At 37.2% G+C, this 23,424-nt stretch overlaps 4 protein-coding genes and 1 non-coding gene across 8 annotated transcripts; 3 read left to right on the forward strand and 2 right to left on the reverse strand.

The window, feature by feature from the left end:
* Window positions 1-3,127: 3,127 nt before the first annotated feature.
* On the reverse strand, window positions 3,128-10,146 carry LOC112185731 (probable LRR receptor-like serine/threonine-protein kinase At3g47570). Its single transcript, XM_024324031.2, has 5 exons — window positions 9,239-10,146; window positions 8,369-8,440; window positions 6,194-6,553; window positions 3,647-5,635; window positions 3,128-3,542 (listed from the first exon to the last, which is right to left on the reverse strand). The coding sequence occupies exons 1-5, from the start codon at window positions 9,792-9,794 to the stop codon at window positions 3,148-3,150; spliced, it is 3,372 nt and encodes a 1,123-aa protein (XP_024179799.1). The 5' UTR covers window positions 9,795-10,146; the 3' UTR covers window positions 3,128-3,147.
* A 190-nt stretch (window positions 10,147-10,336) lies between these two features.
* LOC112185748 (oxidation resistance protein 1) lies at window positions 10,337-14,083 on the reverse strand. 4 transcript variants are annotated; one of them, XR_005805827.1, is made up of 9 exons: window positions 13,707-14,083; window positions 12,799-13,331; window positions 12,630-12,702; window positions 12,263-12,340; window positions 12,114-12,177; window positions 12,019-12,043; window positions 11,953-11,988; window positions 10,979-11,066; window positions 10,786-10,870 (listed from the first exon to the last, which is right to left on the reverse strand). XR_005805827.1 is itself a non-coding variant. In XM_024324060.2 (8 exons), the coding sequence occupies exons 1-8, from the start codon at window positions 13,821-13,823 to the stop codon at window positions 10,527-10,529; spliced, it is 1,122 nt and encodes a 373-aa protein (XP_024179828.1). In that variant the 5' UTR covers window positions 13,824-14,079; the 3' UTR covers window positions 10,337-10,526. The 4 variants fall into 4 exon arrangements, 2 of the variants coding, with proteins under 2 accessions (XP_024179828.1, XP_024179829.1); XM_024324060.2 differs by lacking the exons at window positions 11,953-11,988; window positions 12,019-12,043 and adding an exon at window positions 10,337-10,610 and having other exon boundaries at window positions 13,707-14,079; XM_024324061.2 differs by lacking the exons at window positions 11,953-11,988; window positions 12,019-12,043 and adding an exon at window positions 10,337-10,610 and having other exon boundaries at window positions 12,799-13,328; window positions 13,707-14,075.
* A 103-nt stretch (window positions 14,084-14,186) lies between these two features.
* Window positions 14,187-14,259, forward strand: TRNAR-ACG. The gene has a single exon. It is a non-coding gene; the product is annotated as a tRNA-Arg (tRNA).
* Window positions 14,260-15,827: 1,568 nt separating this feature from the next.
* On the forward strand, window positions 15,828-18,934 carry LOC112184329 (annexin D1). Its single transcript, XM_024322586.2, has 5 exons — window positions 15,828-15,985; window positions 17,191-17,336; window positions 17,488-17,706; window positions 17,975-18,187; window positions 18,385-18,934. The coding sequence occupies exons 1-5, from the start codon at window positions 15,910-15,912 to the stop codon at window positions 18,679-18,681; spliced, it is 951 nt and encodes a 316-aa protein (XP_024178354.1). The 5' UTR covers window positions 15,828-15,909; the 3' UTR covers window positions 18,682-18,934.
* A 1,326-nt stretch (window positions 18,935-20,260) lies between these two features.
* LOC112184330 (annexin D2) lies at window positions 20,261-23,243 on the forward strand. The gene is made up of 5 exons (XM_024322587.2): window positions 20,261-20,417; window positions 21,642-21,787; window positions 21,896-22,114; window positions 22,379-22,591; window positions 22,723-23,243. The coding sequence occupies exons 1-5, from the start codon at window positions 20,342-20,344 to the stop codon at window positions 23,017-23,019; spliced, it is 951 nt and encodes a 316-aa protein (XP_024178355.1). The 5' UTR covers window positions 20,261-20,341; the 3' UTR covers window positions 23,020-23,243.
* The last annotated feature ends 181 nt before the right edge of the window (window positions 23,244-23,424 follow it).

A 23,424-nucleotide genomic window follows, 5' to 3' on the forward strand; every position in this document is an offset into this window, starting at 1 on the left:
ATTGACCAAAAATATATCACAAACTAGTAAACATAGCTGAAACATTTAATTCCCAAATTGTCTAACCCCCCACCCATCTGGCAACAAGTACTCAGAACAAAACAACAAGATTTACCATACTCAAGAGTTTCATGCATAATATTCACAGAGCCAACAATTTCATTGTTTTATCATGATTCCCTCTCTCATCTATGGTTTCTGGTACCTACTGTCCTTTGCCTTCATTACAGAAGAAATTGCAATCTTCCCACCATCAAGAAAGTTGCAATTTTGGTTTTCCATTGAAAGCTAACACTGAGATTATCAGATTAGGAGCTTACACTAGCTAAACATTCTTGTGCTTCCTAAACAAGCTTAATTCATATGTGAAACATCATGATAAAGAATATGCTGCATTACATGATTATATTGCTAAGGTAACACAAGAACGGCATATAATGGTACAATGATTGAGTACAACACCTTGACACCTCATAAATCCTAGGCTAGCTTGCAATGCATACCTATGATTGAACTGATCATCTAGAATCAGATTCAGTTCAATTGAGATTAACTCTGTGGGGGCTGCACAGAGCATGTGATGTTTAGCTTTTCCAAAATTCTCATTAGTTGGTTGCGATTTCAAATTCGAGCTCCGAAGAGAGGAAGACTTGTACTTTTATGGTTGCGATTTCCACCAAAAGAAGCCACAATACAATGCTAATAACAATCAGGACGCTAATCACAATGTATCCAATTGCTTTACAGCCTTTTTTGGTGTCATTTAAACTATGAATTAATCCTTCTGCGAGCGTTGTAGACCTTCACCTACAAAATCAGAAGGTAGAAAATGTTTCACCTCTTTTTTGTCAATGAAATAAAAAAAAAGTAACCCCAACAACTCATTTTGTGGTACCAACTGAACTGATACATGATTAATTAAGGAATATATGCTGCTTACTCTTGCAGCTCACTATTCAAAATAATTTTCTGAGTGCTAGTCGCCTTCAGTTATTCATGACGAGTAAGAATGTAAACAGAAGCAGACTCAAGTGCTATATATGGTTTTATAATGGATGAGATGCATGATTTCATGGTGTATATTTATGCATCATTGAGAAGTAGAACTCCACAACAACAGATCAGTGCATGCTATTTATATGGAACTGAGAGGTACTGATACATAAATAAAGGGCTTACTGGCTTACCAGATAATCTACTGGCTTACCAGCTAATCATTTAGAGCTCTTCAGCAAAAATGCAACTCCCACCTCTTCCTCAATCATGAACCTCATAAGGTCCTCCTCCTCAATGCACCTACTCAAATGAAGGTATAATATATGTCAAAGGATCCAAAATGAAAAGGTGACCAGAATATAATTAAATACACATGTTATTAAGGTAGCATTTCTCACTTGGAACCAAGCAGAGAAACATTAAGGAAAATGTGGTAGGCAGCAGCAGTTGCTTCCACCTCACAGGCAATCTCCTGGCTATTTTGTTCACCCCTTCATCGTACAACTCAGTATAGGAGAAGGTGGACAGCCCTGCCGAACTAAGAAACCGCATCCACCAATACCTCCATGGTCCTACCTGAAACCTCTTCTAGCTTCATTTTCAGAAGCTTTCCCATATCAATATTGTATTATTTCTCCTCTCCAGCTTTAGCCTTCTTTGGCCTCCTGAAACTCAGTAGTTCCCCACCATCTCAATCTCAATCAGCAAAGACACAGCAAAGAGACAGAAGACACAGGAAAGAGGCAAAACCCTATATTGGTCAAGCCTTACATGTAGGGTATCACGAAGCAATAATAGACAAAAGATAAACCAGTTTTGCAAAGAAGATGAAAAAAGCCAGATTAACATGCTAGAAGTGGAACATCAATTTCAGACATGGATTACAATAATAGGGTTGGATGAAATGGAAAACCAGAGAAAATACCAGATAGCATATTGAGGTTGATGATGCCTGCTGTTCAGAGCCATTTGCAATATGAAGGTTTCACCGGCTGTTATATATGACCAACCATTGAAAGTTTCAAACTTGGATAGAGATTGAGAAATAACTACGGTACTAGTAAAAACCCTTAAAATCAACACTACAAAAACCAATCAAAATCTGAATGACTAAATATTAAGTATGTGGAATCAAAGAAATTAACGAAACAGGGGAGTGGGAAATACTGGTAAAGAGAGAAAATAGCTAATTCCACTACAGATTCAGTCAGGACCATCAAAAGTACACAAAAGGAAAAGAAAACTGAGCAGTCTAGTCCAACAGCAATAGAAAAGTGATTCGAATTTCAGAAGTGGGATTATCTTATAAAACAAGGACAAAGAATATAGAAGCTAAGCAAGCACCTAGAAACAATTCAAAGGTACAGGCGTATAAGCACTTTTAAATTTACAACTGGAATTAAATTTAGAAGCACAGACAGTAAACAAAGCAACATTAGAAGCTCTTTCTGGAACTCACCATTGGTCTAGCAAAGGATATTCACAGGTTTTGCAATTGGCAAGTAATGGAGCTTAGAGCAACGAATCAGTGTCAGGTTTTTAAGAGACAATAGGTGTCAGACAACGAAATGAGACTACTTCTTCACACACTGAAGCCAATTATCATGCTCTCTGAGATGTGAGGCTTTCTAGAACACGTACACTTCATTCGATTTGCAATCAGTCTTTTGCAATATAGAATACCAAGAAATTTTAATTTTAAGGCAATTCCGCTTCCAGAAATGACTCCAATTTTGAACAATCTCTTATAGACATGATTTGAAGAGATGGGAGAAGGATGTGCATCTGCTCTTGAAGTGAACTCAGTTTTGTACATGCATACGTTTTCATCTCATTCAACTTAGGTGCATGCATTCCTCCACCAAGAAACTTCAAAGCATTCAAGATTAGTTTTATATTGTACCATGATGAGTACTTTGAGCACTCAAAGATAAAAAAATTTGAGAAAATAGTAGTGCTTTTGTTTATTTAAGTAGCTAGCCTCAAAGCAGAAAAACATAGAAACTACAAAACTGCAAGGAGCTAGATGGAAGTTATTTTTCAATGGAGTAAATTACCAACCAAACATGAGTCAGAACCACACTATCATACAATTACATAATTAGGTACAGAATCAAATGACACGCCAAGATATATCGACACATTAAAGGGTTACCAAACAGGACGATAGTTCAACACCACACCTCCTGCAGCAGTACTTTGCTTTGAAAACTTGATCTTGATTGTTTTAAGCATGGCTACAGCCTCTTGCATGCTTATCCTCTCTTCCAGTGATTCTGTTGAACAAGCAACAGCTAATCTCATAATAGATGATAAGCACTCCCTCTTGCTCACGAACTCATGATCCTCCTCGGTTCCAAGTAAAGTAGCATCCACAACATCAACTATCGCATTTGCAACAAGGTGATTTGCAACCCATTGACTTATTCTCATTTCCCCAGTGAAGATCTCATCAGTTGGTTTCCTTCTTGTAAATGTTTCCATCACCACAATACCGAAACTATACACATCCCCTCTTCTGGTCACTATTCCTTCCGTTCCATACTCTGCGTACATAAGATTGATTTAAAAACAGATATAAAACATTACAAAATCTTTCAAAACTAAGGACAATATAGAGAATTGAAAGATTACTAAAAGAGCAAAAAACCTGGTGCAATATACCCAATTGTGGCCAGGGTCATGGTTTGAGTCATAGAATCTCCTCCACCCAAGAGTTTTGCAATACCAAAATCAGCAACATGTGCAACCATATCATCATCTAGTAAGATGTTGCTCGGCTTCAAATCGCAATGGACAATAGGTACTTCATAATCATGGTGAAGGTACTCCAATGCCAATGCAACATCTATCATTATATCCAACCTCTGCACTAAGTCCAAAGAAGAATTCTGAGAATACAACCACTTCTCAAGGCTCCCATTAGGCATGTAATTCAATACAAGACCTTTGAAATCAATTTGACTACAACAACTGATGACTTTGACAAGATTTCTGTGACGAACATTACTTAGCATTTCACATTCAACCTCAAAACTTGCAAATGCCCCTTCTAAATCCAAATTGAAAACCTTTATTGCAACATCTGTCTCATCTGGAAATGTTCCTTTATATACTGAGCCAAAACCCCCAATACCAAGTAAGTTGCTTTCATTGAATCCATCTGTCGCACACAGGAGCTCTTGGTATGAAACCCTTCTGCATAAAACTTGAGGCATCAAGATAATATGTGCTGCAGCTGTTGCATTCTTTTTTCTGCGTAACATCAACATCCAAATTATGGAGGCCGCTAGAAGCGTTGCTGACAAGATCCCCGGAATAATAGATTTCAAGATAGATATACTAGTTTTTCTTTTGCATGGTGGAACTTGAAATTGGGATCCACCACAGAGTCCATAGTTTGAAACAAATGATTCAGCAGAGAAGTTTTTGAAAGGACCGCCGCTTGGAATTTCTCCTTGGAGTCTGTTGAAAGACAAATTCAGATGCTTGAGATATAAGAGTGCTTCTAGAGACTTTGGAATCACTCCAGTGAAACTATTTCGAGATAAATCCAATCCTTCTAAGCTTACACAAGTTGCAAAGGAACTAGGAATAGGGCCTTCTAGATTGTTATGTGCTAAGGAGAGATTGACCAAACTCACTAAACTCCCAATGCTACTTGGTACACTCCCAGATAATTGGTTGTATGATACATTTATGTATATAGCAGCTTTCAAATTACCAACAGCACCTGATAGAGGTCCAATTAGAGAATTGGATGACAAGTCTAGTCCCAAGATATCTGTAAGTCCCCACAAGGAAGATGGGATTGTGGAATTCAACAAATTGGACCCTAAGGATAGTCCTCTTAGAGATGCTGTTAGATTACCCAAGCAGGAAGGTACAGAACCAGAGAGTTGATTCCCACCCAAGTACAAAACAAATAAGTTTTCTAGTTGACAAAGCTCATCTGGAATGTATCCTTGCAATGTGTTATCATACATACCCAAAGCTTGAAGATTATGTAGTCTTCCCATTGAGCTTGGAATTGGCCCGCTCAATTGATTGTCTTGGAGGCCTAAAAGTATCAAGCTACTCAAATTCCCAATATCACTGGGGATGTTACCTCTCAAGCTGCAATTTTCTAAATAAAGTTTTTGAAGTGATGCAGAGATATTACTGAAGGGAATCAAAAGCTTCGCATTTAATGGATTGTTTTCGAAGTTTAACCACCTCAAATTTCTAAGATTTGGCAGACAAGACAAAATATTAACTTCTGGAGTAGAGGTATCAATGGTCAAATTATTCTCGGACAATCCTAGCCATTCAAGGTTTGTCAAGAGGCACAGAGTGCTTGGAATAAATCCAGAAAAAGAGTTACCTCCCAGTTCTAGAAGCCAAAGCTCAGAAGCATTGGAGATGAATTTGGGGATTACTCCACTGAGGTGATTCGCTGCTACTGCAAGCGATTCTAGGTTTGGAAGCGCAAGGCCTATGTTTGTTGGGAGGCTTCCTGAAAGCTGATTGATGTTGAGATTTAATAATGTTATTGTGGACATATTGAAGATTGACGATGGGATATGGCCATTTAGTTTATTCTCCTGGAGCACCAACCACTCTAAATTTGGAAGATTACCAAACTCATATGGTATAGTACCTGCAACAATTAATTGGCATTATTAAATACTCGTGTGAGAAGATTTTAATCATTTTATTTTATGAAGGATAGAGTGAAGTTGTGGATAGTTTTTTTTTTTTTTCTTCAAAAAAAAAAAAAGAAAAAGACTGGTAGTCGATCAATTGTACTCTTTTTTACTTGCTCGGATGGAGCATGGTTTTTAATGAGATCATCTTAACCTCAATATTAATGAAATCTCTATTTCGATAAAAAAATAAAATTAAAAGTTGTGGAAGGTTTTTTTCTTTTCTTTTCTTTTCCTGAACATGGGAAAGTGAGGAGAGAGATAAAATGAAGAGAAAAGATAGTGGGAGAAAAATTATCAAAAATTTTAGGAAATTATATTAAGATTTGTGTAACATAAAATGAGTACTATTGGAATACATTAGACTAATGTAAAACAGTTATAAATTTGTTAGAACAATATTATCAAAATATAAAATGATCACATCATCTTTTAGATTGATAATTCTATGAACCGGTTTATAAAAATATATAATGGTAATTAAATAAATATGCAACTGAGATTATGAATACCTGTTAAGCTGTTGGTGTAAAACCCAATCTTCTTTATCCGAGTTAAGTTCCCAATATCTTTGGGTATTCTTCCACTGAACTTGTTATCCCCCAAATGTAATTTAAGAAGTTGTTTGCATTGCCATAACTTGGATGGAAGTGGACCATCAAACTGATTGCTACCCAAATTCAACTCTTGGATATTTGGAAGATGTTGACATATATTGTCGGGAATTCTACCATTCAACTTGTTTCCATAGAAATTTACTCTAGTCAAAGATGACATGTTGAAGACGACCATAGGAATATGCCCTTTTAAGGCATTATTTTGCACAAACAACTCTTCAAGCTGATTCAAGGTGCCGATCTCATTTGGAATTTCTGAAAAATCAACACACATTATAGCTTATACAAGATATATGATATACTCTACACTATTTCACAAGAATAAAAAAAGGAAAAATGGTCATTTACCCAATTTCAGCTTAAAAATTGCCCACTTGCTCCACCAACTGTTTTTTAACCCCATTTACCCAAAACACTCTAAGGGATTATTTCCCTAATACCCAATTAATTTTATTTTTTATTTTTTTGGGGACTTTTTTGCCCTCTCCTTCTTTTTCACTTAGAGGGAGAAGTCATCCTCCACCTTGTCGGCCTCCGGTGACCAGTGGCTGGGGCGCCGACTCCGGTGATCGGTGACTGAAATCCAGCGACCGGTGACCAGAATCTGGCGACCGGTGACCGGAATCCGGCGACCGATGACCATATTATTACCCCCCAGTTATTAGATTATTGCCTCCCAGTAATCAGATTATTGTCCCCCAATAATCTATTGACTCTATGTTATTATTTGTGGAAATTATGTTTTTGATAGCTGATACGTTTAATTGTGTTTATAGAGTGGAATTGTACTGTACTATGTTGGTCTATTGGGGGGCAATAGACATATTATTGCCCCCCAATAATCTATTGACTCTATGTTATTCCCCCAATAATCTATTGACTCTATGTTATTATTTGTGGGAATTATGTTTTTGATAGCTGATACGTTTATTTGTGTTTATAGAGTGGAAGTGTAGTGTACTATGTTGGTCTATTGGGGGGCAATAGACATATTATTGCCCCCCAGTAATGTGATTTTTAGACGTCTATTGCCCCCAATAGACATTTAACTTCTCTCTATTGGCCTCCAATTGACATTCAAAACATTGTTTTTTCTTTTTTCTTTCCTTCTGCCCCTTATGTTACTTTAAAAAAAAAAATTAATTTGGCACCCAGAAAAATGATCTGGGCACCCATATCAATACCAGACGTGTTTCTTGCCTACCAGGTGTTGGACTCCGGCGAGGTAGGCTGACCAAAGCTGCTTTGTCGTCTTCAGGAGTGGATGCTGCTTCTGCAATCGGCGCCGCAGATCGGAAAGCCCAGATCGCCGAAATCGACCAGAAGCCCGGTCGCCGAAATCGACCGTGCTCATCACTGTCCGATCTCAACAGAGTCCTCGATATGCGGCCTCTGAGGCGTCGTCTTCGGCCTATGCAGCGTCGTCCGGCCTCTGTGGAGCGCAGCAACGGGCACGTTGCGGAGAGAGAGAGAGAGAGAGAGAGAGAGAGAGAGAGAGAGAGAGAGAGAGAGAGGAGGGAGAGAACGTAGATCGATATGCGGCCTCTGAGGCGTCGTCCGACCTCTGCGGCGTCGTCCGGTCTCTGTGGAGCGCAGCAACGGGCACGTTGCGGGGAGAGAGAGAGAGAGAGAGAGAGAGAGAGAGAGAGAGAGAGAGAGAGAGAGAGAGAGAGAGAGAGAGAGAGAGAGAGGAGGGAGAAAACACAGATCGGAGGGATGAAAGAGAGAGATAGATATGAGTGTAATTTATAAATTAAAATGAGGGCAATACTGTCAAATACTGTTGAATTGGGTAAATGAGGTTAAAAAACTCTTAGTGGAGTAAGTGGGCAATTTTTAGCCTAAAATCGGGTAAGTGGTCACGACCCCTAAAAAAATTCAAATATGGGGCACGCAAGGTAACTAATATCCATTTTAATCAATAAAATCAACACACTCTAGCTTACACAAGATATGAGATATAGTCTACTATTTCACAAAAATAAAATAAAAAAAATTCAAATTTGGGGCATATTGCAGGGTAACTAATTATCTATTTAATTAAACAAAACTGATGGAAGTAATACGTACCTATAAAATTATTATAATCAAGGTTGATTGCCTTCAACGTTGTTAGGTTCCTGATTTCTCTGGGGATTCTACCTGTTAATAATTATTAATTAGATATTTGCTTACCTTAACAGTCTAGGGTGTCAAACATATATAATTGAGAAAACTTATAAACACATTGATTACTTGGGAATAAATCATGATATATAGGAACAAAATAAAATGTTTATTGCATATATGTCAAGTAGTTCCAGTTAAGATCAATTGTCTTTATATGAGTTAAGTGGCCAATATGGATGAGTATATGTGATAATTGTAATAAAAGTTGTTTACATTGCGACCATTTGGATGGAAGTGGACAGTCAAGTTGGTTATAAGAATAATCCAACTTTTTGAATGCTCAGAATGTTGACATATAGTGTACAGAAGTGTTCCGGTCAAGCTGTTTTCATATAGACTCAAAAATAATCGAAGAAGACATTTTGAAGACAACCATAGGAATTCATAGGCCTTTTTAAGGCAATGAAGTTCACTAACAACTTCTCCAGTTGATCTAAAGCGCCAATCTCATTTTGTATTTCTTAAAACTTAACAATTATATATTATAGTTGATCATCTGCACACAAGATGTCTGATTGAAGTTTCAAGTGTAGGGCATATGCACATTTATTATCTCTTTAACTAATTCAACCAAACCGATTTGTAACATACCTATAAAATTGTTGGCATCAAGGTATATCTCCTACAACGTTGTTAGGTTTCCAATTTCTCTTGCTATGAAATAATCATTAATTAGAAATAAGCGCATCTTATACCTTAACATGCTAGCTATGGTGTTAATAGATTAGGGTTTTAGATAATTTGTTGGTAGGTACATTAGTTTGTACGTACCTGAGAGTTGGTTATGACTCAGATTAAATATTTGAAGAGCAGATAAGTTGAAGATGGCAGTTGGTATAGAACTTGCAAATTGATTACCAAACAACATGAATCCTTGAAGTTTGGACAAGGACCCAAACCATGACGGTATCACTCCCATAAACTTGTTGTATCCCAAGTTAATGAACTTCAACCGGCGCAGGCGAGTCAACTCGTCAGGCAAGGTACCCTGGAAACTGTTATTTTGGATGTCCATATCAACAAGCAATGATAAGTTGCCTAGCTCAGGAGGAATGGTGCCCGCGAGACCAAAGTAAGAGAGGTTCAACGCTGCGACTCGATGATGGCGTGCACCACAAATGACGCCAACCCAGTTGCAAATAGGGGTGGTGGTTGACCAATTGGTGAGGATCATATTTTGAGGGTCACTGGTGATATGGTCTTTTAGAGCAAGAAGAGCAGACCGGTCTGTGGTGATGTTAAGGTTGGTTTGTGCTGCCATAGTCAAGCAGCTAGCCGCCTCACAACAGATCAAGTATACCAAGAAGAACCAAGTAACTCTCTCCATTGTTTGAATAATAGATATGCAAAGTGTGTGGAATTGTTCACTGAGGAGAGTTACAAGAGAAACTGGCTGGAGATTGTTTAATATATATACACACGCCACTAATTCACAGAGAGGTTGCTTACTTTTCGATCAACATATGCACACTCACAGCATGTGCAAAGGCTTGACTACTACACAGACAAATATGATTGACAAGGAAATGTGTGGATCAAAATGTTAATGGATGGAACAATCAATTCAACGGAAGATTGACAAAGAAATGTGTGGATCAAATTGTTAAAGGATGGAATCGTCAATCCATGAGAAGATTCATAGTAGCTAGACTTCATTTTTGGAGAGTGATGGAAATGCGTTAAAGACAATCTCAGAGACTTGAACAACAAATGAACCCATCAATCGCGGAGAAGTTTCTCCTTAGATGGCAGTGATTTAATTTTCTTTTCTTTTTTTCTTTTTTTCTTTTTTTCTTTTTTCTGTCTTTCTTTCTTTTCAGACTTTTGAGAAATTTATCATTAAAAGTATTAGCCTTCACAATCACTATCTAATCAAAACTGCTTGCATACAGTGCTTATGTATTCTTTATGTACACGAAAGACTTGTATTTACAAACTCCAAAAGGAATGTCATCCATATAATGTAACATCGCTTGCATCCAGCTCCAGAAACAATAATAAGCCTCAGCTAAGGTGATGATACTAACCACCACAGTAAAATGAGTTCCAAATGAGGCATTCACCATCGGCAAATCCCAGGTGCCTCCATACGACTTTGAGCAAGTACTTCCTCATACTTAGTAGCATACACAAAACCCCATAACTGCATTACACAGACATAAATCAAATGACTGACACTTTTCTTTTTCTTTGGAGCCAAAGAGCACTGAGTTTATATTATAAATGCACATTCATATTTATGGGTCTAAGCATGCCCTGGAAGGGTGTGAGTGTGTCTGTGTGTCTATCAAAGAGAGAGAGAGAGACATTGTGCACACCTCTACTTCTTTCACATCAAAGTCTTCTGAGTTTGCAAGACATGGATTCCCATAGGTTTCTGAAACTGAACTTGATCCACTCAATCTTGCATAAAGATAAAACAATTGAAGAAATTTAGAAAATACAGTAAATTAGATTGGGGGGAAAAAAAGAAGTTGTTCACTAAGGACCATGAAGAGGCAAAGTTCTCACAGATCACTATTCAAATAGAGTGCAAAATGACCACCCCCACCAATAGCTAAAAAGTCAGTAGCGCACAATGTGAAATAGCGGTTGGCACCTGCGTTTACATTTTATAGTTAATTCCAAAACATTTAGTAAAAGATATACCATTCAGGTACCCCAAAAAAAAAAAAAAAAAAAAACTTCCATACATTGATTTGTTTCTCACAAGACAGTTATTTCATAAATGACAAACATATGCATATTTTAGATGCAAACATTCAAGTTGATTTATTAAGTAGTTATTTTTTTTTGACTCAACATAGTTGTGCAAGAGAAATTTGAATCATTGCACAATTTATGCCAAAGTTTTAATTTTGCACCTACCCTTTGCTCGAATTTCCTTGCAACTATACATCAAAGAAGCAAGGGGCTAACTGGTGCATTACAAAGGGATAATTTCAAGATAAAAATTGATGATCTAAGTTTATTCTGCAAAACAAAAACAAAAAAGAGGATATATACAGATGTACTTTAGAAGTAGTATCTATGAGTTTATTTTTGCCAGCATCATGGAGTAATAGAAAAGGTATGGTTAAATATTTAGCGGTTACTTGTTATCATGTATTATGCAACTACTCCCGTGCAGTATTTTGACAATTCAAAACAATTAAAACTTAAGGTTTTGAATAGTCCCTTAGGTTTGAAGATATACAGCAGAAAGTAATAACATTATACAACCACTACATCAGAAAATTGAGGTGGTGAAACAAAGATCTTATGATTACATTATGTACAGCTCTACCGAAATCTAAAGCATGATTCATAAATATATATTTTGTATTGAATACTCTTCTACAAACTTTGAAGGAGCACTTGCTTTACTCCTCAGCATAACCTTTAGTACTTGCAGGATACAAAAAATATCTCCCAATTCCAAATAATGTTTACGTGGAAAACATACATTTTTAACACTTAAAGTGGATGACATCTGTAGAACTTACTGCAAGCATAAGTAAGCAGAAGGTATGAAAATTGCTTTCAATATCTCGTACATATATGAAAACCATTTCAAGACATGCAAAAAGCTTCCACCTAGGCAGTGACAAATTGATGATAAATCAGAAACTGAGTTGCCTAGGAAGCAAGAAGGATAAATTTGTACCTGTAGGGCGATATATAACAGGATGGCCAGGTGTATTTGTGAAAACAAATGTATCATTTGTTCCCTGTTCAAAACACCAGCGTGAATACATTTATAAAAGGAAATAATTGCTAGATGGATTCACAAGGATGTATTTGCTTCAGCAGGACCTGATACTTCTTGTTGGTTGGTCTTAGAGGTACCTCCACCAAGCCACCAAAAACTGCACCTTTACGGTCTCCAACAACCTGAAAGAATTTTTAGAGTAGAAAGTGTTTATTCGGGACTGTATGCATTTGTATAAACTAAAGAACCACAAGCCCAAGAGAATTTGAAAAGAGTCCATGACAATGTTTCAAACAAATAATCAAGGCAATTCTTTAATATACTTTACTCAAGGAACTTGATAAATGTTTGTTTGTGTCAAATCCATATTACATTATATTTATACAGTAATAGACAATAAATAATTTTGTTGAAAGAGTTGATTTGAAATATTTTCAAAATGACTGATGCTAACAGTTGCTGAGCTATTACCAGCAAACTGAGGCCAGGCCAAAGCATACTTCTTCTGTATAGGGTTGAAAGTGATATGCCATGCCTCCATGTACTGCAAAACAAGATGAAATATTGGTGCCATTGTACAATAATTGGTTTGTTATGATAAAGACTAGAACTTTCAAGAGATCTAACCAAGTTTCCCCACCTATATAGTAGCAACCATCGTCTTCCCTGTACTAGCGCCGGGAGTGAACTGTAAAGAGCAATTCTAGTTTTCTCAGTAAGAAGTAAAGACGGTTCAGAGATGTCTGTCAAATGAACCAAGGCCACAGGCTTTTGTGGTTTCTGCATATGCCTCATCTCAACTCCAGCGAACTCAGAGTCATTCCCATCATCACCTTTTACATCAAGGTTACCCTTCCGCTCTTGACTCCGATACCCACCAAATCTTGCAGCCTGGTACAACGCTTTACTAAGCGTGTGTTTCCCCTTAGAAAACAAACTTCTCTTCCCACTGTTTGCTTTCACTGCAGAATCAGACAATGAGTTGCTCTTATCTATTTGGTCATCAACCTGTTCATCCGAACTTTTGCTCTTATCTCCCGACTCTGATGACGATAACAGTGAGTAGAGAAATGCAGTAAATGAAGAAGTGTCAGGCCCGTCAACTGGATTAGCTGGACTCTCTTCACTCATTGTTCCATTTTGACTTCCTCTGGACCCATCCACATCTTCCTGCTGACACAAGAATTACACAGTCACAGACTCCATTCTAACAAGAGTTTCACACAGACACAGTCCAAACAAAACTACTTCATCTATACAGCTACGCAAACTCAGAGTCTCATGTTTTACAATAAGTAACAAAATGACTCCAACATGTATTATAAGTACAAAATTTTCATGGGTAAAATTTCATCAAAAAATTCCTGACAAATAGTATTGATTTTCAGTTATTTATAAACAAATTAAGAACTGGGTTTTGCACCCACAGCTCCCAAACCTAGAAAAGCCCTAATCTTTGGCACATCAGAGAACTGGGTTTTTTGGCACCCAGTAAAGAACCCTTCAAACCCAGAAAGGGTTTCGAGTAAAGAAAGATAGAGAGCTTACAGGAGGAGGAGAAGGAGAGGGTTTGGAGGGTTTGTCAGAAATGGGGTTGAGCAATCCAGTAGTGATATCAGTCACAAAGTGGGCCGCTTTGCTGCGAAGACTCCTTGGCCTACCCATGTCTCTGATTTTGACGCCCTGCTCAGCTATATATCACTGCTCAGAATCAATTCCCACCACTCATCGCTCGGATTTTCACTCTTGTATTTGGGTCTGGTTTAGAAAGATGGGTATGAGATTTTGTACCTAATATTCCAACTTTGTTTTGGTTAGTGTTTTTCTTGTTTTTTCCTTTACCGGCCGGTTGGGGAAAGGAGGAAGCTTTGTTTGAAAGAGAAGGGGAAGAGTGAGGTCAAAGCTGCTGTCTTTTCAAGCTAGTTGAGGTCGGGGTCACCTAAGAAAGTTCGCACCAAATTTTGTTATTTGGCGAGACTGTTTGTATAAAGTTTCTTGTTGCTTGTTTTAGTTGTGAAGGTCAACAAGGACTTCATGGCCCAATGGATAAGGCGCTGGTCTACGAAACCAGAGATTCTGGGTTCGATCCCCAGTGAAGTCGTAATTTTTTTTTTTATGCCTTATAAGGAAAGTTGAGTGTTTATACCAGACGTTTCCTATTAGGTGTTAAATTGTTCAATCAAATTGATCATACTCTAATTATTTTAGGGGGAGTCTGCTGCATGTTGACGCGCATATAGGTCTTGAAAATAGGTCTTCATCTTCTTACGCTTTGGAAGAGAGTCAAAAGTTCATTCATAAGTTGGTCGTATCATTCTGCATGTGTGAGGGTCCTATGAGCTCAATTGGGAATTAAGCATGCTAGAGAATTGAAGGTTGAAGAATTTGGGATGAATGGAAGGGCATATTTCAAGCATTGAACAAATTGGTGAAAGGTAGCTCAACCGGCTAGAAAGAGTTTAGCTATATATCTGAAAGGTTGTAAGCTTACATTGTAATTTGTTTGCTATATTATAGAGTGTGCTTGAGCACTTGACCTTTAAAAGTTAAGGAGTGTTGACCGCTCCTCTACAATGGACACACTATAAAATGCTAGAGTTAACGATTGCGACTGCTCAATTCACATCGATGCAAAGATAACTAGAATTACCACATGTTCGAAGACCATTGATGAAGGAACAATTATAGAGCGAATTGTCATCGTCCTAGTGTAGGTACATACTCATGTTCAGGCAATGATGTCCTCTTGTGCAAAACATTTTCACCACAGAGTCTTGATATCTTTGGAAGCACAAACAAATTGCACTACAACCAAACATTGTTTTTTCGAGTTTCTTCTGATAAAGAACTTTTTTGAACAAGATGTTTAAATTTAAATTATAGAATAAACATCGCAATAAGTGAGGTTTGAATATTGTGCCCTCTAATCCCTAAGAGCAAGTTCACCCGTTGGGTCACCGGGTCACCTACTATTCATTGCTTTTTAGTGTATATTTTCATTCTCTGGATCACGAAATACACTGTGCTCGTGACCCAGAGGTGAAATTAACACTAAAAAGTAGTGAATAGTAAGTGACATGGTGACCCAACGGGTGAACTTGCTGTAACAATGCACTTGGTTCCTTACCAAAAGAGTAGAAGACCACTACTTTTCTATTTTCTTCCCAGCTCACCATATCAATCCGTTTTTCCTCATTTCTATATTTCAAGGTTTAAATTTTTTTATTTTAATGGAAATTTCAGTACTTTTGATTTATGAAAATTTCGAGTTTCTATTGAATTCTATAATTTTAAAGATATTTTTCAATTTAATCAAATTAAGAACCTCTTGTGGAATATAAAAGAATTCCTTTTTAATCAAATATCGCTAAGATCAAACTACAAAAATTTCAACGGAAGTTTGCTCAGTCTTTTCTTTAATTGATTTAACCAAAAGTTTTAGCAGGGGGAGTCTAAAAGGCGCCATAGATTCAGCAACAGTGTGCTGTGCTCAAATCCATCGAAGCCGCGTCCACGTGGCTCATCATCAGATATGTACGTACATTATCCGCTATTATCTTAGTTCGCCTGTCAACACCAACCCTCATCATTGTCCTGTCTAAAATTAGAAAAAAAATATCCCCCCTTTTTTTACGGCGGTAATAAAATATCTTCCTATTTCATTTCTATAAAAGCCAAACCTGCAGAACCTCTCTTTGCATCACTGGTCTCACTTCTTATTACGGACACATACACACACTAGGAAAAACACATGGCGACTCTTCAAGTACCAGCATGCGTTCCTTCTCCTGCTGAGGACTCTGAGCAGCTCAAGAAGGCTTTTGAAGGTCTTTTACTTAACACTCATAAAGTCATATAGCACACTAAATGCCATCATTCTGTATAATCTGATCTTGTTCTGCTTTTGTCTATTAGATTGATTTGGTCATGTTATGATCATCTGAACATTGATCCATCTATTTACATATGGTTTTTACCTTTTTGTGAATTCTGGGTCCTGAGTATAACTTGGATGTAATCTTTACATAGCTTAGAGTGTCAATGATAATATGATCAATGATCATGATCATGAAGGACTTTATCTTTTTTTTTTTTTTTCAATGTTCTTGGCTTCATTTCTGGTGGATCAAAGTTTAGATCTGGATGTTTTTATCAGTTATCTGGTGGAGCCAGTCTGAGGTTCACTGTTGACTGACAAGTAGTTGATGTTTGACATGTTTACATATAATCTGATATGGATGATGATCTTGATCATCTAAAGATGGATCTGCTACTAAAAAATCTTTACCTGTGAGTTCTGATTATGTGTTTTATGGGTTTTAAGTATAATGGGGTTGCCACCTCTGTAAAATTCAGGATGCTTATTTGATCGTAAAGATCACGTCGGACTTCGATCTTTATCTTAGAGTTTTATTTCAATTTTATTGTTCTCGTTTTTATTGGATCAATGTATTAGATCCAGATCTGCTTAGCAGATATCTTGTGGAGTCATCAGTAAGGTTCACTATTGACTGAAAACCTTTTTAGGAAATATCTAAACAATAACCTTCTTTTTACTCCCACTAATTATGGCAAAAGCAAGGCCTTAGTGCTAAACCACTATACTCTGTATCTGACTTTTTCTGATTCATCCGCTCTGATATCTATATCGGTTCCTCTTGCACATTATTCATAAGTTGACCTCCTTCCTTGAATATTTCACTGGATCCTATTTTCCTAATTAATGGCATATACAGCTAAATGTTTATGATTCTTCTAATTACTGTAGCTGAGGTGATTAAACCACTTTAACCAGGAAAGTCAGAAACTATATATTGAGACTATTATGGTCACATGTTTTCTCAATCAAGATAATAACTATCACCGTATAAACATTATAGTGGTTGGATCACTCCTTAATTCTCAAAGAGTATCGATTTTTCTAATTTCAGTAGCAGAGGAGTTGACATTATTAAGATCTTTTCATAGTATATTGCTGTCTCCTATTTTTAAATGGAACATTTCTAAGCTAACCTTGGTAATTTGTACGCAGGATGGGGCACAAATGAGGGCTTGATCATTTCCATATTGGCTCATAGGAATGCTGATCAGAGAAGACTAATTCAGCAGACTTATGCTGAAACTTATGGGGAGGATCTTCTCAAGGCACTGGACAAAGAACTCACAAGTGATTTTGAGGTCCGATTTCGATTACTCTTTCATTTATAGATGCATACTATTTTGGTAACTAATTATAAAGCAGCACATTCAAGTTTCAAGAGCTTGTGAATGGTGTGTGTCATTTTAAAAGGATGTTGCTTGATTTTTTTCGTATTTTGTTTTATACCAGCGCGCTTTGCTGCTATGGACGCTGCATCCTTCCGAGCGTGATGCAGTTTTGGCTAATGAGGCTACAAAGAGGTTCACTTCAAGCAATTGGGTTCTCATGGAAATAGCTTGTTCTAGATCTTCACATGAACTACACCTGGTAAAGCAGGCTTATCATGTTAAGTTCAAGAAATCCCTTGAAGAGGATGTTGCATTTCATACATCTGGAGACTTCCGCAAGGTACAACTTGAACCTTCAAAATGATTAGTCATTTGATTGTTCTCTGAATTGTCAAGTTGGTATATTGAAATGTATCTTTTTTGTTATCCGTTATATAAAACATATTCCCCTACATTGTCTTCCTTTTTTCAATATATTCTGCACCTAAGTCCCAGACACTAACCTTCCTTACGCCTAGATCTATCTTCTCTTTTTCTTCCATTGCCTTGGCTGTTAATGCATTGCTTTATCAGCTGATCAATTTTTTGTACTTTTGACTCTGTCACAGCTTTTGGTACCTCTTGTGAGTGCTTTCCGATATGAAGGAGATGAAGTGAACATTACAGTGGCAAAAAGAGAGGCTAAGATACTTCATGAGAAAGTTAAGGACAAACACTACAATGATGAGGAGCTCATCAGGATCATCACTACCAGAAGTAAGGCACAGCTGAACGCTACTTTCAATCAGTACAACAATGAATTTGGAAATGCCATTACCAAGGTATAACCATCTCTGAGATCATTCAGATAATGTGAAATGCCAGAAAATGTGGAGTTTGAAAATTTTAAGCTTGATGTACTCGCTATTCATTTAACCATGTAAACCAAATCCTCAAGTGGATTGCTGAATGAGAGAAAAGGTGTTTTTGATAATATCTTGCTTCTGTCAAAACTGATAGTGTGGCATCTAATATGCAGGATTTGAAGGCTGATAAGGATGATGAATTCCTCAAATTACTGAGAGCAACTGCCAAACTCTTGACCTTCCCTGAGAAGTACTTTGAGAAGCTTCTGCGTCTGTGTATCAACAAGCTCGGGACAGATGAAGGTGCGCTTACTAGAGTTATTACAACCAGAGCAGAGGTTGACCTGCATCGCATTAAGGAAGAATACCAGCGCAGAAACAGTGTTACTTTGGGCCATGCAATTCAAAAAGACACCAGAGGAGACTATGAGAAGCTGCTTCTGGAACTTATTGGACATGCAGATGCGTGAGCTTTGCTACTAATCCCACAATAAAGATGAACACAGTTTAAGTCTCTTCTTTGCTTGAATGCATCTTTTTTATGGTTGTGTGTACCTTGTTCTATTTACCTTGCTGGTCTGGCAACAGTACAATTATGGATTGAGTTGGTGTTGTTTATGGATTGAGTTCTTGCTGTTAATGGAGTTACTTTTGAGTTGTAAATGCTAATTTTGTCACCCTCCCCTGTTTTTCTTTCTGAAAAAAAAAAAAAAAAAAAAAAAAGAAGAAGAAGAAGAAAGAAGATAGTAGACTTACTGCTATGTCTGTACAATCTCGGAGTTTATCTTAAGTCGAACTCGTTGCCCATTTGAGAGCTTCATAGCTCCGAAGTTCCAAGTTTCAGCTTCACGAGCTGCATTAGCTACTCAAAAGAAATTTCAAACCAGGAACCAAGCAATATCACAGATGAAAGAAACATAGTTCTCATATCAGATCCAAGTCATCACATTATTGAATAATGAAGTTTGAATATTGTGCCCTCTCATCCCTAGTAATGTACTTGTATCCTTACCAAAAGAGTAGAAGATATATCACTATTTTTCTATTTTATCCCAATTCACCATTTCAATCCACTTTCCTTATCTCTATGTTTTAGGGCTTAAAGTTTTGATTTCAGTGGAAGTTTCAGTACTTTGGATATATGAAAATTTCGAGTGTTTATTGAATTTCTATAAATATCAGTCAATACATATTAGTACTTTTTTTTAGGGGGAATAAGAGAATTCTATTGATAATAAATATCAATTCAAACGACCGTTAGATCAGGCTAGAGTAACTATATCACCAAAATACTTCCACCATAGTGTCGAAGCCACAAACCTGCAAGACCAGAAACCACCTTAACAACTGGTACTCAATACAAATTTGAGAATGCGCACTTATATAAAAGGCTAACTAATAAAAAAGAAATACGAACCAAAAGGGACTATTAACCAAAAAGGTAATCACCTAAGCTAAAAAGAAAAAGAAAAAAAAATTCAGACTCATCCTCCCAAATACTGAATGTAGTATTATAGTCGCCTAAGAACAAAATATTGTGCGGTAGCACAAAAGGAAAGGCCATCACAAGCCCAGTTAATGTAAGAAATTACCACTCCCCCAAAAAGGCAATGGCCCAACCCACCAGACTACATCACTGCAGCCCAGATAGGCTAATGGAGAAAATGGAGCAGCTCGCCGCAGCGTTTCGACGGCCACCATGGACCCTCAGCCATATTATAATTTATAAATACTAGTTTTGAAGATATTTTTCATTTAGGTCTAACGCAAGATCAAATTACAAAAATTTCAACAAACATTCAATAATTTTGAATAAATTTAAACCGCTCAATCTTTTCTTTAATTGATTCAACCAAAATAAAAACGAAAAAAAGTATATACATGTATCAGCATAAGTGTGCCCATGCTCAAATCCAAGCTTTCCACGTGGCTCATCGTCAGATTTCTTCTATTGTATTAGTCCGCCTGTCAACACCAACCCCCATATTGTCCCCCCCCCCTTTTTACGGGCGCGGTAATAAATTACTGGGAAATTATTTTCCTATTTCATTCCTATAAAAGCCAAACCTCCGGAGTCTCTCTTTGCATCATCCGTCTCTCTTGAAACGCATATACTTACACTAGGAAAAAATGGCGACTCTGAAAGTACCAGCATCCGTTCCTTCTCCGGCTGAGGACTCTGAGCAGCTCAGGAAGGCTTTTGAAGGTCTTTTACTTAACACTCGTAATCTTTAAGACTCGCATTAATGCAATCATTCTGTGTAAGCTGATCTTGTTCTGCTTTTTGTCGATTTGATTGCTACGTTATGTGTCTGTTATGATCTGATGTACTTGACTGGTCATCCGAACTTTGATCCATCTACTTACATATTGTTTTTGGCTTCATTTGTTTTCTGGGTTCTATGAATTATTGGGATGCAATCTTTATAAAACTTAAAATGTCATGATAATATGATCATGATCATCAAGGGCTTGTTTTTTTTTTTTTCAATGTTCTTGGCATCATTTTTGGTGGATCAAAGTTTAGATCTGGATTTATTTTTTTTATAAGTTATATTGTGGAGCCAGTTCGAGGTTCACTATTGATTGACAACTAATTGATCTTTGACATGTTTTCATATAATCTGATGTTGATGATCTTGATCATCTAAAGCTTGATCTGCTTCCATAACATCTTGTGAGTTATGATTATGTGTTTCTGGGTTATAAGTATAATGCATTGTAAAATTCAGTATGCTTATATGATCAATGATCACGATGGATATGTCTCTGCTAGATTTTTTCTTTCAATTTCATTGTTATCGTTTTTGTTGGATAACAGTGTTAGATCCAGATCTTTTGAACAATTATCCTGTGGAGTGATCAGTGAGGTTCAATATTGACTGAAACCTTCTCTAGCATATATTTAAACAACAACCTTCTTTTTACTCCACTAATTATGGGAAAAGCAAGCCCTTAGTGCTAAACCACTAGCTATACTCTCTTTGACTTTTTCCTATTCATCCGCTCCAAACTGTATCAGTTCCCTTACACATTATTCACATGTTAACCTCCTTACTTGAATTTTCATTGGATCCTATATTCTATTATTGACATAAACAGCTAAACTTTTATGATTCGTCTGATTACACTATTACAGTAGCTGAGGTGATTTAACCAATTTAAGCAGGAAAGTCATAAACGATCGACAATTGTGGACACATGTATTCTCAATCAGGATAATAACTTTGACCATATATCCATAGTAGTGGTTGAATCACTCCTTAAGTCTCAAAGAGTTTGGTTTTTCTAATTGCTGTAGCAGAGGAAGTGACATATGAAAGGATCTTTATGCTTCTATTGTTATTGTTATTAAGATCCTTGCACAGAATTGACGTCTCCTATTCTTAATTGGAACATTGCTGAGCTAACTTTGGTAATTTGCACGCAGGATGGGGCACAAATGAGGCATTGATCATTTCCATATTGGCTCACAGGAATGCTGATCAGAGAAGACTAATTCAGCAGACTTATGCTGAAACCTATGGGGAGGATCTTCTCAAGTCACTGGACAAAGAACTATCAAGTGACTTTGAGGTCAGATTTTGATTACTCTTTTCATTTCTATAGAGGTAAAGCAACCTTTTTTAAGTTTCAAGTGCACTGATTTATATGCTTGATTCTTCTTATTTTGTTACATACCAGCGAGCTGTGCTGCTGTGGACTCTGCATCCTTCTGAGCGTGATGCAGTTTTGGCTAATGAGGCTACGAAGAGGTTCACTTCAAGCAATTGGGTTCTCATGGAAATAGCCTGTTCTAGGTCTTCTCATGAACTACACCTGGTAAAGCTGGCTTACCATGCTAAGTTCAAGAAATCACTTGAAGAGGATGTTGCATTTCATACATCTGGAGACTTCCGCAAGGTACAACCTTGAACCTCCAAAATGATTAGTCATTTGATTGTGCTCTGAAGTGTCTAGTTGCTATATTGAAATATATCTAATTGTCCATTTTTTTCAAACATGTTTACGTACGTTGGTATCCTTTCCTCAAGATATTTGCACCTTAATCTCAGACACTCACCTTCTGCCTAGATTTTCCATCTTCTTTTCTTCCTTTGCCTTGCAGTTTATGCATTGCTTTATCAGTTAATCAATTTGTATTACTTAATTTTGACTCTGTTACAGCTTTTGGTGCCTCTTGTGAGTGCTTTCCGATATGAAGGAGATGAAGTGAATGTTACAGTAGCAAAAAGAGAGGCTAAGATACTTCATGAGAAAATCAAGGACAAACACTACAATGATGAGGAGCTCATCAGGATCTTCACTACCAGAAGTAAAGCACAGCTGAACGCTACTTTCAATCAGTACAACAATGAGTTTGGAAATGCCATTACAAAGGTAATTAACATCTCCCTCAGATACATAACGTCATGCAGATAATTTGAATGCCAGAATATATACTTGCTATTCGTTTGATTTGCTGATATCTTGCTGCTATTGAAACTGATAGTGTGGCATCTAACATGCAGGATTTGAAGGCTGATGCAGATGATGAGTTCCTTAAATTACTGAGAGCAACTGCCAAACTGTTGACCTTCCCTGAGAAATACTTTGAGAAGCTTCTGCGTCTGTCTATCAACAAGCTCGGGACAGATGAAGGTGCGCTTACTAGAGTTATTACCACAAGGGCTGAGGTTGACCTCCATCGCATTAAAGAAGAATACCAGCGCCGGAACAGTGTTCCTTTGGACCGTGCAATTGAGAAGGACACTTCTGGTGACTATGAGAAATTTCTTCTGGCCCTGCTTGGACATGGAGATTGCTGAGCATTGCTCCTATTCCCAGAATAATTATGAAGACAGCGTTGTTATTTGCCATGGCTCGTCTTTGCTTGAATTCATCTTTTTTATGATTGTGCAGACCCTATTCTATTTATCTTGCTAGTCTGGCAACAGTAAGATTGTGGATCTGAGTTGGTGTTGTTTATGGATTGAGTTCCTGTTATTTGTGGAGTTACTTCGAAGTCTATATGTTAATTTTCGATAACGAACACTTGGGGTAAGCTGACAAAATCTCTGAATCTCTTAAATCAAACTCGTTGCCCATTTGAGAGCAACATAGTTCCATGGATCCAACTTTCTGCTTGAGCAGCTGCATTAACGTGCAAAGCAAAACCACATTTGTAAAAACACTAGCCCCTCAATAATCAATTTCAAACCAGGCAATTGCAG

The sequence above is a fragment of the Rosa chinensis genome, chromosome 2, assembly GCF_002994745.2.
Source record: "Rosa chinensis cultivar Old Blush chromosome 2, RchiOBHm-V2, whole genome shotgun sequence".
NCBI lineage: Eukaryota > Viridiplantae > Streptophyta > Magnoliopsida > Rosales > Rosaceae > Rosa > Rosa chinensis.